The 18,748-nt window shown below is 45.8% G+C and overlaps 1 protein-coding gene across 1 annotated transcript in view; it reads left to right on the top strand.

Annotated features, from left to right (window-relative positions):
- The first annotated feature begins 1,666 nt into the window (after positions 1-1,666).
- Mmp20 (matrix metallopeptidase 20) overlaps positions 1,667-18,748 on the top strand; it is a 40,795-nt gene continuing 23,713 nt past the window's right edge. The window contains exons 1-6 of the mRNA XM_005346781.2: positions 1,667-1,789; positions 8,961-9,208; positions 12,918-13,066; positions 15,009-15,134; positions 16,284-16,445; positions 17,468-17,609. Coding sequence (XP_005346838.1) covers positions 1,667-1,789; positions 8,961-9,208; positions 12,918-13,066; positions 15,009-15,134; positions 16,284-16,445; positions 17,468-17,609 — 950 coding nt within the window. The remainder of the gene's footprint in view (positions 1,790-8,960; positions 9,209-12,917; positions 13,067-15,008; positions 15,135-16,283; positions 16,446-17,467; positions 17,610-18,748) is intronic.

Raw genomic sequence — 18,748 nt, forward strand, 5'->3', positions numbered from 1 at the left:
CATGCTGGGGAGGAGTCAGGGCAGGTAGACAATATGGAGGGCGTGCTGACAGGGTTTACGTTCGACTCCTTTATGTTTGAGCTGTCCACTGTCCCATGTCAATTCTGATCACAAGTAAAATGTGAGTTTCTCTCCCTCGTATTTTCTGGCTTTTAATTTTTTTCATCAAGATTGTTTACATAACAGTGAGAAGCTTTGTTTAAAAAAAAAGAAAAGGTTATCTTCTAGGACCCCCACACATGGACAACTGTAACTGCACACATGAATACACACACAAATGTGACTCAAAACTAACCATGATACACTGAAAATGGCAGGTTTTGTCTTATATTTTAGTTAACAGACATAACTCGGGTGTAGCTTTTATTCTTTCAGCTCTTTAGCGCCTTGGGAGCCCACCACCCACATCCCAAATAAATACATGGAGTCTTATTCTTTCTTATGAGAACCCAGCCTTAGCTTAGCTTATTTCTAGACAGCTTTTCTGAACTTCAATTATCTCATCTACCCTTTGACTCCAGGCTTTTATCTTTCTCTATCCTGTATATCTTTCTTTACTTCTTACTCTGTGGCTCGGGTGCTGGCCCTTGAAGTCCTCTCTCTTTCTTTTATTGTTCCTTGATCTTCCTTTCCCAGATTTCTCCTCCTATTTATTCCCTCTGCTGGCAAGCCCCGCCTATTTTCCTCTCCTGCCTAGTTATTGGCCATTCAGTTCTCTATTAGACCAATCAGGTGTTTTAGGCAGGCAAGCTAACACAGCTTCACAAAGTTAAACAAATGCAACATAAAAGAATGCAACACACCTATGCATCATTAAACCAATGTTCCACAGCATAAACAAATGCAACACATCTTAAAATCGTATTTGACAACACTCTGGTGGTATCTCATTGCAAAGTCTTCTGTTAGTTATGGTACCATGGTATAATGCATAGTTGCCTTGATGACTCGAGACCTTGTGTGTCTTAGAACCACCAGCAGCACTCTGAGAAACATTGTGGGAAATGCAGATACAGGATGCTGGAGGTTGGCTTCAGTGTGTAGACAACTCTATTGTATTATAATCCAACTACATTTTAAACATTTAACTTTTTCATTTTCAAAGTTGTACTTATTTATTTTATGTATGTATTCATGGGACGGGGCATGCAGAAGGTGCCGTGACATGCATATAGAATTCAGAGGATCACTTGGAAGAACCAATTCTCTGCTTCTGCCATGCGGGTCCCTGGGACCCAGGTCATTAGGCCTGCCAGCAGACACAAGTAAAGGCTCAGTAGAGAGCCACAGGCCCTATCTTTTCTGTAATCAGAATGGAAAGGGGTTCCGAAGGCAGAGCTAACCAAATGGTTCCATTGGGTGGGATTCAGATCAATCAAGCTCACCCCAATTTGTGCACATAGCTAACAAGCTTCATTAAATGTGACCATTTCTCTCCTTTGTGACTGGGTCAGTCACAAAGAAGAAAGCTTTCCCTGGCCCTGTGCAGGGCTGTTACCCCATCATCAGAGAGAGACACCATCTGTGTAATTACCATTTGAGACATGAATCATCACTTGCAAGGCCCAGACCTGTGCGACTCTATAAAAGGAGCGCAGGTCCAGGGGCAGGGGTGCACTGTCTGCCACCCCCTGGGCTGACATATTTACCACGAGACCGAAAGGAAATGAAGGTGCTACCCGCCTCTGGCCTTGCTGTCCTTGTCACAGCTCTAAAGTTTGCCACCGCAGTCCCCACCCTATTTGCAGCCACTCCTAGGACCTTCAGGAGCAGCTACCAGCTCGCGCAGGTTTGTGACTCCCCACCCCATCCCTCATCCTACCCCTAACCCAGAACACCCAACAGGGCACATGAGAAAGTCAACCAAGATCTATTAATGTCCACAGAAGGCTGATGAACCACACCATCTAAGATCCATTCCTGGTGCTCTTCAGTGTGTGTGTTACGTGGATGAATTCATGGCTGAGTAGATGTATCTGTGTAGATGTATCACATTATACAGAATATGAGTGGAGCTGTGCAACATACAAAATTCAAAAACAAGGCTGTGAATTTAATGTTGAGTGCTCAGCATCCACATGGGAAAATTTTCTTAGGTTTGCATTTTGAAAAATGACTTTTGTGCTCCAGGTAGCATTAGTCAGAATTTAAGAGAGAGCAAGCTTTCTTCTCGACAGAGGGTCTTCTCTCCCTCCTGTGTTTCTCCACAACCCTTACCTCAACATCCCTTTCCCCCGTGTGGTCTCTTGCACCTGAATGGACTATGAAGGAACTGACTGTGGTGGAAAGGGTCAACAATTATATTAGAATTTTGTAAAGATTTCATGGCTGGAAATCATCCCAAATACAGAGACGTCAGTTAGTGGAGAAGAGTGATCCTTAACCTGTAGGACCAGATCTCTGATGAAAGGTGTTTGTAGATGTGTACCTGGTTCTCTCTGGGAGTCTGATGAAAGTATAGCATGCACGTGTACATCTCTGCCTGGGGGCTGCTATCTGGTCCGGCTAAGAGCTAGGCATCAGTCACCTATGCACCCTTGACTGTCCCTACCAATTGTTTTGACACTCAACCATTTGGGTTGATCAGTTTCTCTTACAACATGGGAGAATTCAGGGAACATTTGCAATAACAGCCTTGCATATGAATAAGCAAGTCCAGCTTGACAGTAGACACCCCCTCCCCAGAAGATAGGACTCCCCCTCCCCAAAAGATGGCAACATCAAGAGTAGACGCCCACTTGAGCCAAACTTTCTTTCTCTAGAGCCCATGTGTGATGGGCTCCAAGCACTAAAATTTTAAATTGTGTTTTCCTGGTCCTTTTTCTCCAAATGTAATTCCCCCTCCAGAAACTACAAAGCTTTTGTGGTACCCACTTCCTGACACACACAGAGCAGGTGGTGCTCTACCAGAATAGATCTGAGCCAGTGGGGGTTCTGATGTTAGTCCTGGGCTTGGGCAAATGTCACTCACTCTCCCAGCCAACCCTGGCCAGACCATTAGATTACAGGCTGTTGTCCGATAATGGTTGACTATGGTCTGCAGAACCAAAAGGCAGCTCTTTACAGAGGAATTAAGGTGGTCCCACTTGAAATAGGACTAAGGTCAGAAAGTTTTGGTCAAGTCATCTTTGCTAGTCTGGTCATCTGTGGGGTAGGGACACATTTCAAAAGAACGGTGTGACTGAGGTGCTGAGGTCTGTTAGGACACTCTTACTTCGTTCTCTATGTAAGTCTCTGTTGTACCTTCGATACTGTGTCACCTGCCACACAGATGTTCCTGCTGCAGCAGGCCTAGGCACCCGCTCTGGAACGAGCATTTTCTTTGAGAGTACACAAAGATGAGGGCAGATCTCTCATGCTAAACCCAAAAACTAGAAACAGTTTATATACGATCATGTAGCATACAGAAATATCCATCAGCCTTGGGAGCTCACAGAATCCCAATGCAAACAAGCAGTGTCTATTGTTACTGATGGCCTCTGGGCAGTATGAGCACCAAAGCGCGGCTGAGAAGATAAGTCTGTCTCTTCTCTCACGGTGCTGATGGGAGAATGGCGGGACCGGAGGGAGGGTAAAGCGAGAAAGCAAACGTGTCTCTCAAGTGCACAAGCTTATTTCAGAAAGTAGGAAGAGACACCGGAAAGAGACTGGCTGACTGGGACTATGTCCCATCCGGGGAACCTCTCAGACAGTCACATCTGGGATGAGCCTCAGCTGTAGAATGAACTTGTCCTGGAAAATCCTGGAGAGAGGGCAAGCTGGCAAAAGCATCCTTAAGTGCAGGAGTCCAGTGTAGAGGAGTGTGGGGTGTAATCACTATGTGGCGGAACTCAGAGACCATGAAAAACATGGGTAACTAGAAGGCATCTTCCACTCTGCTCTTTTCCTCAGAAACCGCTAGCTACGAAATAACAACCCAGACATTTGTGTCCCCAAGCCCACAGACAAACATCTGCACTTGAGAACTTAAATAGTCCTTACTTCATTTATTTATAAATCCTTAAGTTCTGGCTTGCTGATCTGCATTAGGGCTTTGAAATGATAGGATGGGGTAGTAGATGTAATATGGGTAGGCAGAGCTAGGGATACAGCTCAGTAATCGAGCATTTGCCTACCGTGCCCGAGGTCCCTCGTCCACTCCCCAGCATACACACGGTGGGAGAGGAAGTGTGGGAGAGTGACTACTTCATGGCTTGCTTTTTCAAACAGTGTAGATGTTTCTTGGTTTAGAGTGGTGCTGTGTCTTGATAACCTCACCGTAGGTCCCACAGCTTACCCAAAGCTCTTGTGCGGTGCACAGCACACTGCGGTTAGCCGGCGTTGGCCTGGCTACTGAGTGGCTGTGAGCTGTGGTCATGGCTGAGGCTCGGGATCCAGAGAGAGCCACACCCCACACTTCCAGTCTAGGGAAAGACCAAGAGGGAAACTTTGTAGTGCGGTTTGTACTGAGGGCATATCACCCTTCATAAAGTCAAAACCCACTAGCCCAGCCTATCGGAACGTGGGAACTACCTGGTGCTGTTGACATGACATCTAAAACAGCTTCTGGAGGGTCTATAAACACAGTACTTACCACATGCTTATGAAAAATTAAATCATCCAAAAGAGGATCCTAGATTCTGGAGTCATTTGTACCACTTTATTTTCTGTGACAAAGATTTTTCTAATTGCTATTATCTTTAAATTTTGGCTTCTATTTTTCTTGCTGAATATTATACCATAAAAACATTTTGGCTTTTAAACTATTTTCATAACTTTAAAGAGTTACAAATAGGGACTAAAGAGATGGCGGAGCTCCGTTCTCCACATCCACATGGTAAACAAACACATTGGTACCGTCTCAGTAGATAAGACAGGAAGGCTGAAGCTGGCCAGAAAGCTAAAGTGGGAGGAAATCAAAGAATTGCCCTGGCCTGTTCTGTACAGCCTGCATTCAGATAGCGTCAAAGTCCTTACAAACCTCTTTTGATGACTCTGAGAGATAGAGGAAGAAAGCATACTCTGGCCGCTCCTCAAACCAGTGACTTGAGTCCTAAGATGTTGGCAGGGAGCCAGCAGAAACAGACCCTCTTAGCCTCGGCTACTTTTATCTGTCAGACTCTAGACAAGAAGCAGGCGGAGGACAGTGGAGTGAAGGCTGAAACTTAGTGATTTGAACCGTGTGGGCGGTGCAGGTGGGAGGACACCAGTAAGTCTGGAAACCTGTGACGGAAGGACAGCATCAAAGTGGTGGCCTATAAAACGGGACAGTTCCAAGTGTACCTCTAAGTGCAAAATGGAACATCTTGACTGCAGAAAGAATGCCAAAGCCATGTCAACAGCTCTGGCCAGAAAGTGCCCACAGCACCAGCCTCACCCTAACTCAGAACGGACGAGAGTCCTCCATAGCGGCATCCCTAACGCACTGACTCAGGAATTACTAAGTCACCATCTCCTTAATGTCATTGCAGTGACTTGGCTTTGTTCTTTTATTAAGTAGGAATAACTTCTGAGTTTATTTCATTAAAACTGAATGCTCTGATCCCATCTATTAAGTTCAGCCTTAAACTTTAAAAGCTGTAGGTTTGACAACCTGCGGAAAATTTAAAGGAAAAGAAAAACATTACAAGCATTGTGTAGCCTCATAGGAGAAAACATAAAAACCACAACCGAAAAAAAGAGATTCCCCGAGTTCCATCAGTAGCTTGTAGACACTGCTAATCCTTTTGTCTGTAGCTTTAAAATTAACTCATTCTTACTGAGGGTGAGGCTGTGGCCAAGGCAAGCATGGGCCTGCTTTTGGTTTTGAGGTTTTGGGGTTTTTAACTTTCTGTTTATTCTTTGAGAATTTCATACATGCAAACAATATATTTCAACCACCTTCATCCCACCCTCCAAATCCACCCAGATCCTGTCAACATTTTCCACCCCAACCTCATACTTTCTCTTTTTAAAAAATATGTTCCTCTGAATCACTGCTCATACCTGTTGAAGGAGGGTCACTTGTTTGTTCCTGACTGCTCGGCAGCTCAGACCCAAAATAATTACACAGAGGCTGTATTAATTAAATCACTGCTTGGCCCATTTCTAGTGATCTGCCTATTGCCGCCTGGCTGTGGCTTACTGGGTAAGGTTCTGTCCAGCTCCAGCGGGGCTACATTGCTTATCTCTACTCTGTCTTCCTTCTCCCAGCATTCAGTTTAGTTTTCCCTGCCTAGCTAAGTCCTGCTCTATCAACAGGCCAAGGCAGTTTCTTTATTCACCTATGGTATTCACAGTATACAGAGGGGAATCCCACATCACATACCTTTCCAGGTATGGGGCTGTCCCAGGAGGCAACAGGCCAGGGACCGCATCTCTAAGAATGCTGGCTCCCCTCCTGTGCTGGGGTGACAGTCCCAGGGCACCCTTTACCCCTGCCCCAGATGATCCTGCTAGCATGTAAAATTTTCAGGGGTTTTAAGGACTTTCTGGCATTGGTTTTAGGGGGTTACCCAGTGTTTGTACAGATGTGTTATTTCTCTCTACTGTTGAGTCTTTAGTAACCTCTCCCTGGTCCCTGTGTTTTTGTTTGTGACAATGGCACTTTAACAGCAGTAAATGCCAGGTTTGCTGAATTTACCATAAATACCCCCCTTCTAAGATCACATCTCATAAAGCAGACATCAGAAGGTCGAGTCTAGCACATTCTCAAACAATGGGGGGGAGGGGGAAAATCCTTGAAACAAACCATCGCAGAAATACTGCGCATCAGGAATTCGATGCAGTTCCCTGTTCTCCGAGGAGCATAACTGCGGCATCACCAAGCTGCCATAAACCAGAAGTCCTCAATGCAGCTTCAGCCTCAGAAAGAGGAAATGAAAAGAAAAACATAAAAGCCCTGAGCACAGATGGAGCCCGAAACATAATCTTCCTGAATGTCAGTGTTCCTCATCCGAGTTGAAAGGCCTAAAATTTTAAAAAATGTTTCAGATCTATTTTTATTTGTGTGTGTTTGGATGCACGTGTGCTCACAAAGACCCAAAGAGAAAGTCAGATCTCCTGGAGCTGGCGGTACAGACAGTTGGGAACCGCCCAAACTGGGTGCCAGGAACCAAACTCGGGTCCTCTGGAAGAGCAACAGCAGCACTCTGAGCTGCTGGACCATCCTCCAGCTCCTTAGCCAAACTTCCCAAGGGCTGTTCCCCGGCAAAGTCACCTCCTCTGGGGACGGGAGAGAGGAAATGGAACATGAACTGTAACAGCGGCCGACGTCACCAGAGAAAACGTGTGGAGCAGGAAAAGGAAAGGCAGAGTCGCCTGCAGTTGCCCCGTGCACAGACGACGGCACTGGCACTCAGGCCTAGCGGCCTCCCTTCATTGCTCACTGTATGCATGTTCTTTACTTCCGAAACTGCCGGGCTCCGACACAGATTTCTCTTCCCTTTTATTCTGTGTGTTGTTGTTTCATTGAGAACATTCTCTATGCCAGTAAATATTTTTTAAAGACATGATCTTAGTATAGACTTAGTTTTGGTTCACATGGATATATGATAATCTTTCTAACAAATCGCCCGTTGTAGGTGGGATGTGGCCCAGCAGTAGGGCACTTGCACAGCACACCAGTGTCTCCAGGTTCACACCCTAAAAACAAACACATCCCGCTTGCTTGCAACATTTAAATATATCTAGTATATGTTAGTATACTAGGCATAATTTATAAATAATTAAATCTATGGTTAATGTAGAGATAAATGTTTTTATTTATTTATAGAATTTCTATAAATTTATAAAATATAAAAATTTGTATACAATAAATAATCAACTAAACTTAAATGTAGGATTCTAACTCTCTGGCCACAGTGGGCAGGGAAAATTCCTGAACCAAACATGGGCCTCCACTATGCGTTTGTGCGGTCCTGTGCAGTTCAGGTGGCCCTGCTCCCAGAGGAATATCCACACAGCAGGGTGATCAAGGTATCCAAGGGGCTTGACATCTGTGTGGGTGAAACTTGCTCATGCAGGGAGGAGCTAATGTTTTTTTTACTCTTTGAGGATTTCATACACATGTGTGATGTATTTTGATCATATTCATTACTGCTCCTCCCCAACTCCTGGATTCTTCCCAATCTCCCTCCCACCCTCATGCCCTGTTTTTTTTTTCCTCTGTCTCCTTTTGGTTGCCCTCTGAGTCCAGCTGGTACTGCTCACGTGCACAGAGGCGTGGGCCACCACTGGAACACGTCAGCCTACAAGGAGGCTTGCCTCTAAGGAAAGTGATCCCCTTCTCTCAGCAGCTGTCACGGGACTCATGTGCTTCTCCTGCATCCCTGCTGCAGTGTTGACTGGCTTGGTTCTGTGTTACAGTCAGGGGTCCCATCACATCCAAAGGACTCTGTTGCACCTTACTCCTCCTGGGACTCTGTCTCCTCCAGTCTTCTGACCCCCTGCTCCATAATGTTCCCTGAGTCTCATATGCAAGAAGCCTAATAATTTATGGCTCATTTTCTTGCCTCAGAGGGTAGTGAGCCTGTTTCAGGAAACCACCCTATAAAAAGAAAGCTCACCCACAACCCACCAAAACTAGTTAAGATCTCCAGTCCATACAGTGGCTTCTTTGTGTCTCTTGGGGAAAAAAACCTACTTATTTCACATTACACATTATGTCTTCTATATTACATGATTAAGAATGACATACCAACATCAACCTGTGGTTTTCACATGAGCCCATACAAGCAAGTACGCCCACACACACATGTGTATACCACACACATACGCAAAAACTGTAGGGGAGGAGAACGGTCTACAAGCCTCAGTACTCAAAAGTAATCACTAATAAGTTTTAACAAACATGTTTCATCTATGCAAATATGTCGAAGTTTTTAAAATAAGAATACATACCCTATTTATATGAGGAATATTGTGCCCTGCCCAGCTGAGTAGGGGTGCATAGGGCGCTCACCAACCACACCACCGATGTGTCAGCCTGCTCTCCCTTTCAGGACTACCTTGACAAGTATTACACACCCAAAGGAGGCCCCCAGGCTGGTGAGATGGTGGTGAGACAAGGCAACCCCATGGTCAGGAAGATTAAGGAGCTGCAATCTTTCTTTGGCCTCCAAGTCACTGGGAAGTTGGACCCGACTACGATGCATGTGATCAAGAGGCCTCGCTGTGGCGTCCCTGATGTGGCCAACTACCGCCTCTTCCCAGGTGAACCCAAATGGAAAAAAAATATTTTGACATACAGGTAATGAGATTGAGTCTTTCCCAATTCAAAGAGAAAGACGCGCCTCACCCTCTCCTTTTCTTCCCAAACTCTCTTGATCTGTGGGGAAGGCAGAACCCACAACAGCCATGAGAAAGAGTAGAATCTCTCCAGCTGTCTTCTCGAAAATCTAATCTCAGGATAGCTGTTCATCTCTCCATTACAGACCTGACCAGCTAAGATTAAAGTAGCCATTGGGTAGGACTGATAACCTTTTAATCTGGCCAGCTGGGCTTGATTACTCAATCAAACGAGAGACTAGAAGTCAAATGAGACACCACCTCAGAAAAGCATGGATGTCTCGTGAGAAACAGCACTGGAGTTTGGCCTCTTCCCTCACCCCACCCTTTCCCACACATACACTGCCAAAGACTCATTAATAAAATTCATTCACCGATTCCACAAATCATTTGCTGATGATTTTGGCTACTATAGGCACTCAGTTTGTGGAATATAAAGGTGCACGGATCATCCTTCTCCTTTCTGGTCTTTAGGGGGAGACAGACATGAACAGGGAGAAAGAGTTGTCCTCACAGGCCCGCAGTGGGCTCTGGGGCGGCAGAGGGGGAGCTATCTGGCTGGCCAGTCATACAGAAGTGGCTCCTGACCCTGATTTGAAGCCAGTTGCACCTTCAAGTCCCGTTTACCCATGGTGCCTGCCTGGTACTGCCCCATCATCTGGTATCTTCCTGTTTAGGTTGAGGAGGCAGCCCAACAGGAGCTTTGGTTCTTCCTTCCTGGGCTCTCAGTAGAGAGAGCAAATTTCCTGCTCTAGCTTCCTTGATCCACTCCAGGGCTCATTTAGAGGATAGCCCAACCAAAAGAACATCACCCAGGGTGCCCACTCCTCAGCCTAAGTGACCCTGAAAGAGGTGGGTGACGCTGTCAGGCTTGGGCCTCACATAGGCCTAGTGGGTATATCGTTGGGTGGTTCTATGCCAGATTTTTGTACCTACCAACCAAGCTGAGTGAGATGGACCTCGTGTCGCCAGTCCCAGTGCCCAAGCACACCACTGAAGTGCAGGAGAGGGCACGGCAAGGGAGTGGATCTGGATCCCGTTACATTGCCAGGACCAGCACACTTGGATGAGACCTGGAGATGGGCAGAGTTGCGTTGCTGCAAACTTCAGCAGGTTGGAAGAGAACAGTTTCCTTGCTACATCAGGAGCCAGCTGCAATGGCAGGGATTCTGGGGTTTATTGTTATGTTCCCAAGAGCTTCCTGGGCTTCTTGATACACAATGATGTAACTTTACAATTAGAGTGTATTTTAAAACAGAGCTAACCAGAACATATTACTTCCTACTTTTCCGTTTTCCCCCACCCAGATTCACAAGCTTATCCATGTCTATTTTACCTGACTAATCTCCTCACTCCATAGTGGCCTCTTGACTGTTGCCAATGTGGTATCCCTGACGGTCGGGCACTATTTACAATACAGAAACCAGCAAGCCGTGCTGGCCAGAGTCATATGTTCTCTGCTGAAGGAGATTGTTAAACCCTTCTGACAAACCTGGTGATCCCACACAAGAAAAGAATTTGGTGGGGCCTTTTGTTACCTGCTATTAGAGGTCCCGTCCACAAGGTGCCACTCAGGACAAAGAAATCAAAGCAATGGGGTAGCCTAAGAAAAGTTCACCACAGTCTGAGAAACAACTACAGTTTAAGCTCTTAGAGGGGGGAAAAAGATAAATTCATGACAGCTTTTCATAATTCTTTCAACTGTGTCCTAGAATTTTAGGATGTTGTTATGCACAGTTAACAGCAGGGTCGTGAATGTGGGAATAACTCCCGTAACTAACATAGCTGATGCACAGGGAAGGCAGGAAGCACACAGAGTGCTCCTGGGCACAGCCTGGAAAGCAGACAGAGCAGGACTGGGCCCCCCTAACCACAAACTACAGGCCTTGATCATCATCATTACCGACTGCCCTGGGCCTGAGAGGGCGAGATAACACACCACGTTAAAAAGTGCTGAGAGCCCTGTCTGGCACGGAGCTCGTCTCCAAAGAACACTGCCTTCATGCCATCAACTCATGGTTTTCAACCCATAGACCCCAGGTCAGGATTTTCTCCACTTCCCTTTCTCTTGTGTTATTCTTTTCTCCACCCTTCTCTTGGCTGTCTCAGCTACGCTGTCAACTCAAGGACACAGTTGCTCCGCCTGTATCGAGAGGGAATGACAAGGTATTGTCTAGCCTGGGCCTAAATCGTAGGTCTGTATGACAGAGGGGTGTGAGTATTTTTAAATCATGAAATGGTCCAGAACTGAGCAATTTTCCATCTTCTCTCTTGGTCTTTATTTTGAGTACCCTAGGATTTTGGTCTTGTGTGCTAGCTCAGATCATATCACCTGTATGAGAATGATCTAAGAAACTTGCTAAAGTACAGATTTCAAAACTAAGCCAGTACATTCAACAAGCTTGCTAGACTGTTGTCATGGACCCTAAAGCTTGAGAGTTCCAGGATATCCTACACTGCTAGCCTTTGTTCTTCCATTTGCCAAGTACCTGCGTTTGGCAAATGTGTCTGTCTGTGTTAGACACGAGTCAAAGCTAGAGAAAAGGCTGTGGCCTCAGATCTACCTCCAAAGTCGGCTGCTGAACATCTGCCTCCTTGTTTTGTAGCCATTATTCAGCCCAGTCCAGAGTCCCAGGTGAAATTCTTTCCCCCCTTTCACTGCTGGCAGAACCCCAATCTCTGGGCTTCAGCACAGAGGGAACCCTGGGATCCAGCAACTCTGTACTTGTATCCAGAAAACCACTAGAGTCTCCCTGGAGAGCTCAGACCTCTTCTCACCCCAGGGAGCATTCAGTTCTAGGCTAACAAATCCTTTCAAGGAAAGCACACAAAGGGCTGGAGAGATGATTCAGCAGTTAAAAGCACCTGCAGAAGATCCAGGTCCAATCCTCAGTACCCACAAGGCGACTCACAGCCCTCTGTAACTCCAGTTCCCTAGAAATCGATGCCCTCTGCTGGCTATCATGAGCATTGCACACATTATGCACAGACAATGCATGCAAGCAAAACACCTATCACACACACTAAAAACAAACCTTTTTAAAAGCAAATTTTAAAAATTTTAAAAGAAACTGTGCCTCTCTGTCTCTCCTGTATCTGTCTGTCTGTCTCTATCTCTGTCTCTCTCTGTCTCTGGCTCTCTCACAAACACACACACACACACACACACACACACTTACAGGCCACTCCCCAACCGTGGGGAAATTCCATTGACCTTTGATAAAGAATTGAGGTAGCAAACCCTCAAATAAATAACAAAGAGAACTAACCATTCAAAAGTCCAGGGCTGGATGTCTCTGCCTTCTAGGTCTCTCTGTAGTGTCCTGTTTGACAAGAGACAATCCAGGATGTTACAAAGCGGGGGAAGAACTACTGATTCAGGAAAAATAAAACAAAAAACAAATTGTGCCATGGAGACCCGGGCCTATAGTCTATGCCATGGAGACCCAGACGTGTGCTCTGTGAACAGTCTGTGCCATGGAGACCCGGGCCTGTGGTCTGTGCCATGGAGACCCGGGCCTGTGCTCTGTGAACAGTCTGTGCCATGGAGACCTGGGCCTGTGGTCTGTGAACAGTCTATGCTATGGAGACCCGGGCCTGTGCTCTGTGAGCAGCCCGGGCAGTCCCTCTGCAGTCACTGAAGCACACACCTCTGCTTTCCCTCTGTCCAGAGTCTCTAAGTACACACCTTCCATGAGTCCTGCTGAGGTGGACAAGGCTGTGGAGATGGCCCTGCGTGCCTGGAGCACCGCCGTCCCTCTGAACTTCGTTAGGATAAACTCTGGGGAAGCAGATATCATGATATCTTTTGAAACTGGAGGTACTGTACTGTTTCTTGGGTTCTATTGCCCCAAACTTGCTCCTTTGACAGACTTATGGCTTGATCAGCGCAGGGCTTCATCCCATCGAACTGGAACCGGTAAAGACAGGGGCAAAGATGAGCATCCCTTCAGAAGGCAGGATAGAGCGGTCTCAGTACTGTCTGCGCTTGTAGGCTGTGCTGAGGGACAGACTCCCTGAGCTACTCTTTCACTGTGGCTCAAACCCCAGGAGAGGACAGTTCTATCAGCTTTAGTTTCCTACTGACTAGGGGGCCAGACGTCTCCAGTGTTTCCCATAACAATGTTTATCACTATTACCTGGTTTTGTAGTGCCCAATATTCTCTTAGCTGGAGTCCCCTCTAAGGAAGTCAATTCCCCAGGGACCCTGTGGTCGCCAACCCCCGTGCGATAGTTACAGAGGTAGCATTCAGGGCCCACCCTGCTTAAACACTACTCTTGGGAAGTGCATGCGAGTTTGCCTCTACCTGCCTGCTTCTCCATTTTCTCCTCTGCAGAGAAACCCTTGCAGGAAACAGAAGAAACAGGATGCCCCTAAAACACTCCCCTCCTCCACTTACAGCAGTGAAGATGAATGTCACTCCCTCTTCCCCTGCCCAGATAATGCTGCTAAGTGCCCAAGACAGTCTGAGCCCTGGGTTATTCCAGTCTGGTGTTGCTACAGGGAATGTGCTTCGGAGGGAGGGGAGGGGAGGCCAGAGAGCCATGGCAGGTCCTGTTCCTGTCAGGCATCAAGGGCACTTGGTGAAATGGCAGGACCTTGTGAGTCAGGGTAAATTCAGGGTACATGGAATTGATTTGTGATTCTTTGTCATTCAAGCTGGTCTTCCGTCTTCCAGCACAAAGGCTGCCTAGAAACCAGCCAATCTCCCTTCCACTTCTCAGAACACACAGACCTGATGGTGCTGCATCAAATGAGACCTGAGAAATAGCATACTGAATCCGGGGGTGGGGCTTTAAAAACGATAAATAGGGCCGATGAGGTGACTGGGCCAGCAAAGCCCTTGCTGTCAAGCCTGCCTGGTGGGAGGAGAGGACCTGGTCCCTGTGTTGTCCTCTGATCTCCACATAACAGTGAGTACAGCCACTCTCTCAAACACACAAAGTAAATACATTTAAAACTAACAAATTAATAAAATGAAATACAAATACCAATTTTTAAGTAAACGAAAAATCAAGCACTGTCACCAAAATTATGAGAATTCAAGAGCAGTAGCTTCTGTCCATTTTTCAGATGGTTTCTGTCGAGTCATGATGGCAGAACAAAGCGCCAAAAGCCCCGGGTGCCGGGATTTCCCCGACCACCTTTTCTTTCATAGACTTTACATGTGCAGCTATCAAAATTACAAAGACATTTTCTTTTGATTTTTTTCACTTAAATTATGTTATGCCATGCAAACAGAAAGCACACTTTCAGTTTACTAAACCCTCCCAGAGGAATTGGACTTGGCTGACAGGTTTATATTGTAATCAGTCAGTGGGCCTGGTTGCTACCAAATGTCCCTCAGTTCTTTCTCCTTCTGTAATCTGTGTTGTGTGACCATCTACCATATGCTGTGTGTTGTGATGAAAACCATTACCACAAAGATTGCCTGTTTGCAATGCATCTTTGAAGTACAAAATAATCTTTCTATTTTTCAATTCCATGACCCTTGACCTTTTCTATACTTAAGAATGAATATTAATGCCAGGGAAATGACGTGGCAGTTAAGAGCACTTGTGCTGCAACTACGCCCTCTTCTGGCCTCCTCGGGCACTGCATGCATGAGCACATACTCCCACAGGGAGTACACACATAATTTAAAAAGGTCTTTCAAAGATAAATATTGAAAAGCTCATTTAAGGGCCAACGCTGCTGAGACTGTTGATTGCCTTCTGCCCAGAATTACTATGCCTTGATCTGGTTGATGTTTCCCACTTAGATCACGGGGATTCCTACCCATTTGATGGGCCTCGAGGGACTCTGGCCCATGCATTTGCACCTGGAGAAGGCTTGGGAGGAGACACGCACTTCGACAATGCTGAGAAGTGGACTATGGGGATGAACGGTATATATGCACAATTCACCATAACCTGGAAACTATTGTACCTTCTTCTGGGCTCCATCATGAAACCTTGAGGTTCAACGTCCCAAGCTACCCTTTAACTAGGGGGCTGGGTAGGAAAAACAAGTAAGCCAAAAATCCAGAAGGGAACCTACAGGGGAAGACCCTCCCACTATGATGCTATAGATTTGCCTGCTCTCTGTTTCTTGGCATTTAATCTGCAGAGCCAATTCCATCCCAGTGCACAGCTTACTTCTCGTTCAGATGTATAAGATTACAGTTTTTTACCTGTATGTGGAAATGAACTATATTTAAGAATGACCCCACGAAATGAATTAGTACTCTCCTGAGGAGTGTGATGGGGGAGGGGGTGTAAAGTTCCCAGCATGCCATGAGGGTCGTCTGAGTGTGAAACACGATGAAAGAAGAAGCTGGTACACCCCACACACTTAGGATAGTCATTAGAAATCCTGCTTTGATGCCAAGTAAATTAAAATCTCAATTCCTGGTTCCACCGATTGCTGACTGTAACCATGGGTAAATTATTTTGACTCTGTGAATCTAGTTTCCTCAAGCACTGACTGAAATGTTAACTGTGTAACCACTGAGCTGTATGAAAACAGATGCATTTTAGAGCCGGAAGCTAACCTTCCTATAACTGAACTCAGCTTGGTGTGTGAGCCCGATTTCCCTATAGCAGACGATAATTTGATTGCATTGTACTACGTTCCATTTCTATGCAGTGATTTTGTTCATATAACCAATTTATAGTATAAAGGGGGTGGGTTGTAGCAGGAGGTGACTCTAGGACTTAGGATCCAAAGCTGGGCACTACTGCAAATTTCATTACTGCTCCTAGCTGCCAGACCCTTTGTTATCCACTATCACACATCGCTGGCAATGGGAGAATGGATTGTTTTACATTTCCCTCCGCCCCCTTCCCCCAAAGGGTGAAGGAACCAAAAGAGACTAAAGACAGGAAAGCCAAGTGCTAGACTAGTCTCCCAACCTTTGAGTCCCTTTATGAAAGGAGAGCTAGCTGTGCTGTGGCACAATTTCTCCTGGGACAAGCTGAGAAAACACAACTTTGTTGACTCTCTCTCTCTCTCTCTCTCTCTCTCTCTCTCTCTCTCTCTCTCTCTCGCTGTTTAGGGTTCAATTTATTCACCGTCGCAGCTCACGAATTTGGCCATGCTCTAGGCCTGGGCCACTCCACAGACCCGTCAGCACTTATGTACCCAACTTACAAGTACCAGAACCCCTATAGGTTCCATCTCCCCAAGGATGACGTGAAAGGAATTCAAGCACTATACGGTATGATTTCTTCACTACCTCTCACCCCTGGTTAGAGAAAGTGCAGTTTCTGAGGACTTAGCTGCTTTGACAGAGAGTATATGCACCAGAGAAAGCACTGTGCCTTGTCTTTCCTCCAGAGTATCCTGGCTCTAAAAAGCCAAGGAAAATGGTCCATTTCCTATTTTCCAAAGCAAAAAATTATGCATTGGAAGATGGAAGATGGTGATTATAGTTTATAGTTTATACCAACACACACACACACACACACACATACACACACACACACACACACACACTGACAGATAAGGAGTCTTTGCTCCCTAAAAATAGCAATAATGATGCTAATAACTCTATCACTCAACCATATAGATAATCTGTTGAGTATGAGACCTGCTTACACTTGTCATTTATGTCCTTTTCATGGCAAGGTTGTATAAACTCTAATTTCATTGAAGGTAAAAGGTAGCAGGGATCTTAAGGCATCTTTAGCTACCATTTGGTTGTGCCTAACAGTAAAAAATAGCAACCTCTTCTTATGGACTATTTTCATTAATTCTCTGAGAATTTCACATAAGTGTACAATGCTTTTTGATCCTAGTCACTTCCTATACCGCCCCAATTCCTCCCATACACACACGGGCTTCCAAACCCTGCTACCAACTCCGTGCCATCTTTAATTTTTATAACGCACTAAGTCCAAATTGTACCACTGTGTACCGGAGCAAAGTCACCAAAGTCCACGCCCATGGCAAACTGGCTTTCCAGGAGTCTTCAGCTGCTGATATTTTCAGGTATTACTTAAGTTTTACATAATATTCATAGGTAGGTTCTACTGGTAGCACTCCCAATTTACAACTGATGTAACAAGGCTGTAGGAAGTTAAATTGTTTTATGTCACACAACTAACAGGTAGAGATGCTGAGATTCAAACCAAGGTCTGCCTGCCACTGGCAGCCACTTCCTTATGGCATTCTAGAGTTCTCAAGAGCAGAATGGACATGCTCTGAGTTGCTGGCATTGTTTCACACTTTGAATCCTAGGACCCAGGAAGACATTCCCAGGAAAGCCCACCATGCCCCATATCCCGCCCCACAAGCCATCCCTTCCCGACCTCTGCGACTCCAGCTCATCCTTTGATGCTGTGACGATGCTGGGAAAGGAGCTTCTGCTCTTCAAGGACAGGTGAGCCCAAGACATCCCCGGCCTCAGCCACGCCAACCAATGTTGTTGTCTCAGTGACTGAAGACAGCACAGACATGCTACATTGATGGGAAGTAGGCCAGGCAGTGGGGTCTGGGATGCACAGCCGCTGTGAATGGAGACTGGCTGAGGTCTGGATGTTTTGCTGAGTGTGTTCCTAATAGCTGCTGTCTTGTTCTAACTGCTTTCATGATAAAGATTAAAATCCCCAAAGGCAGCAGCTTGTCTCCCAGGCATCAGTCCAGGTGTAGTGGGCTACTGTTTGTTGGTATGTGTCTAGTGAGAGGAACAGTAAAAGGTTCCTTTGCTATCTGTGAATGACAATTAGCTAGTTGGACAGATGAGCAGATTGGTAAATGTGTGCATGCATGAACGGGAAGATGGTAGGTGGGTGGACGCATGCATGCATGGGTGATCAAATGCTACACACACAGGTGGGTATTTCTAACGAAAAGCTCTTCCTAAATGCCCCATTCCCAAGGCCTCCAGGATTTTCAGTGTCAGTAAGCTGTCTTCATAGATGTCTTCTGTGTCCTTACTCTGACTACTGAGAGAGTTTCACAATTGCCCTCATGATGTCTCCGTGACTCCATGAAGGAAATTAGAAACATAGCAACATTCACCCATATTCTTTCCTTTACTGAAGAGGAAATTTAATTGTAACAGAATATAGAGAGGACCTCAGGAACATGTTTGTAACTTTGTCTTTATTGGGAAAGGTGTCCAATTGAGTACTTGAATATGAAGTACTATCATACTGTCAAACATTGCAGAAGTAGGTCTGCCTTGGCACACCTCATGAGAAAAAAACATTCAAAAAGCATTGCAAGGGCAGGAACATAGCTCAGGCTGTAGAGTGTTTTCATACCATACACAGGGCCCTGGATTTAATCCCTGGTACCTTGTAAACTAGGCAGGACGGTAAACACCTGTAACCCCAGCCCAGGAGGTAGAGACAGGATGATCAGAAATTCAAGGTTATCCTTGGCTATATATAATGGGTTTTGAGACCAACCTAGAATACTGGAAACTGTCCCATTTTTTTTCCATCATTGCAAGACAGCCAGAAGACAGAGCCATGTGCAGGAGTGAGGACGTGCTCAGGAAGAGAGGCATGTTCA

This window comes from Microtus ochrogaster, chromosome 5, assembly GCF_000317375.1.
Source record: "Microtus ochrogaster isolate Prairie Vole_2 chromosome 5, MicOch1.0, whole genome shotgun sequence".
NCBI classification, from domain to species: Eukaryota; Metazoa; Chordata; class Mammalia; order Rodentia; family Cricetidae; genus Microtus; species Microtus ochrogaster.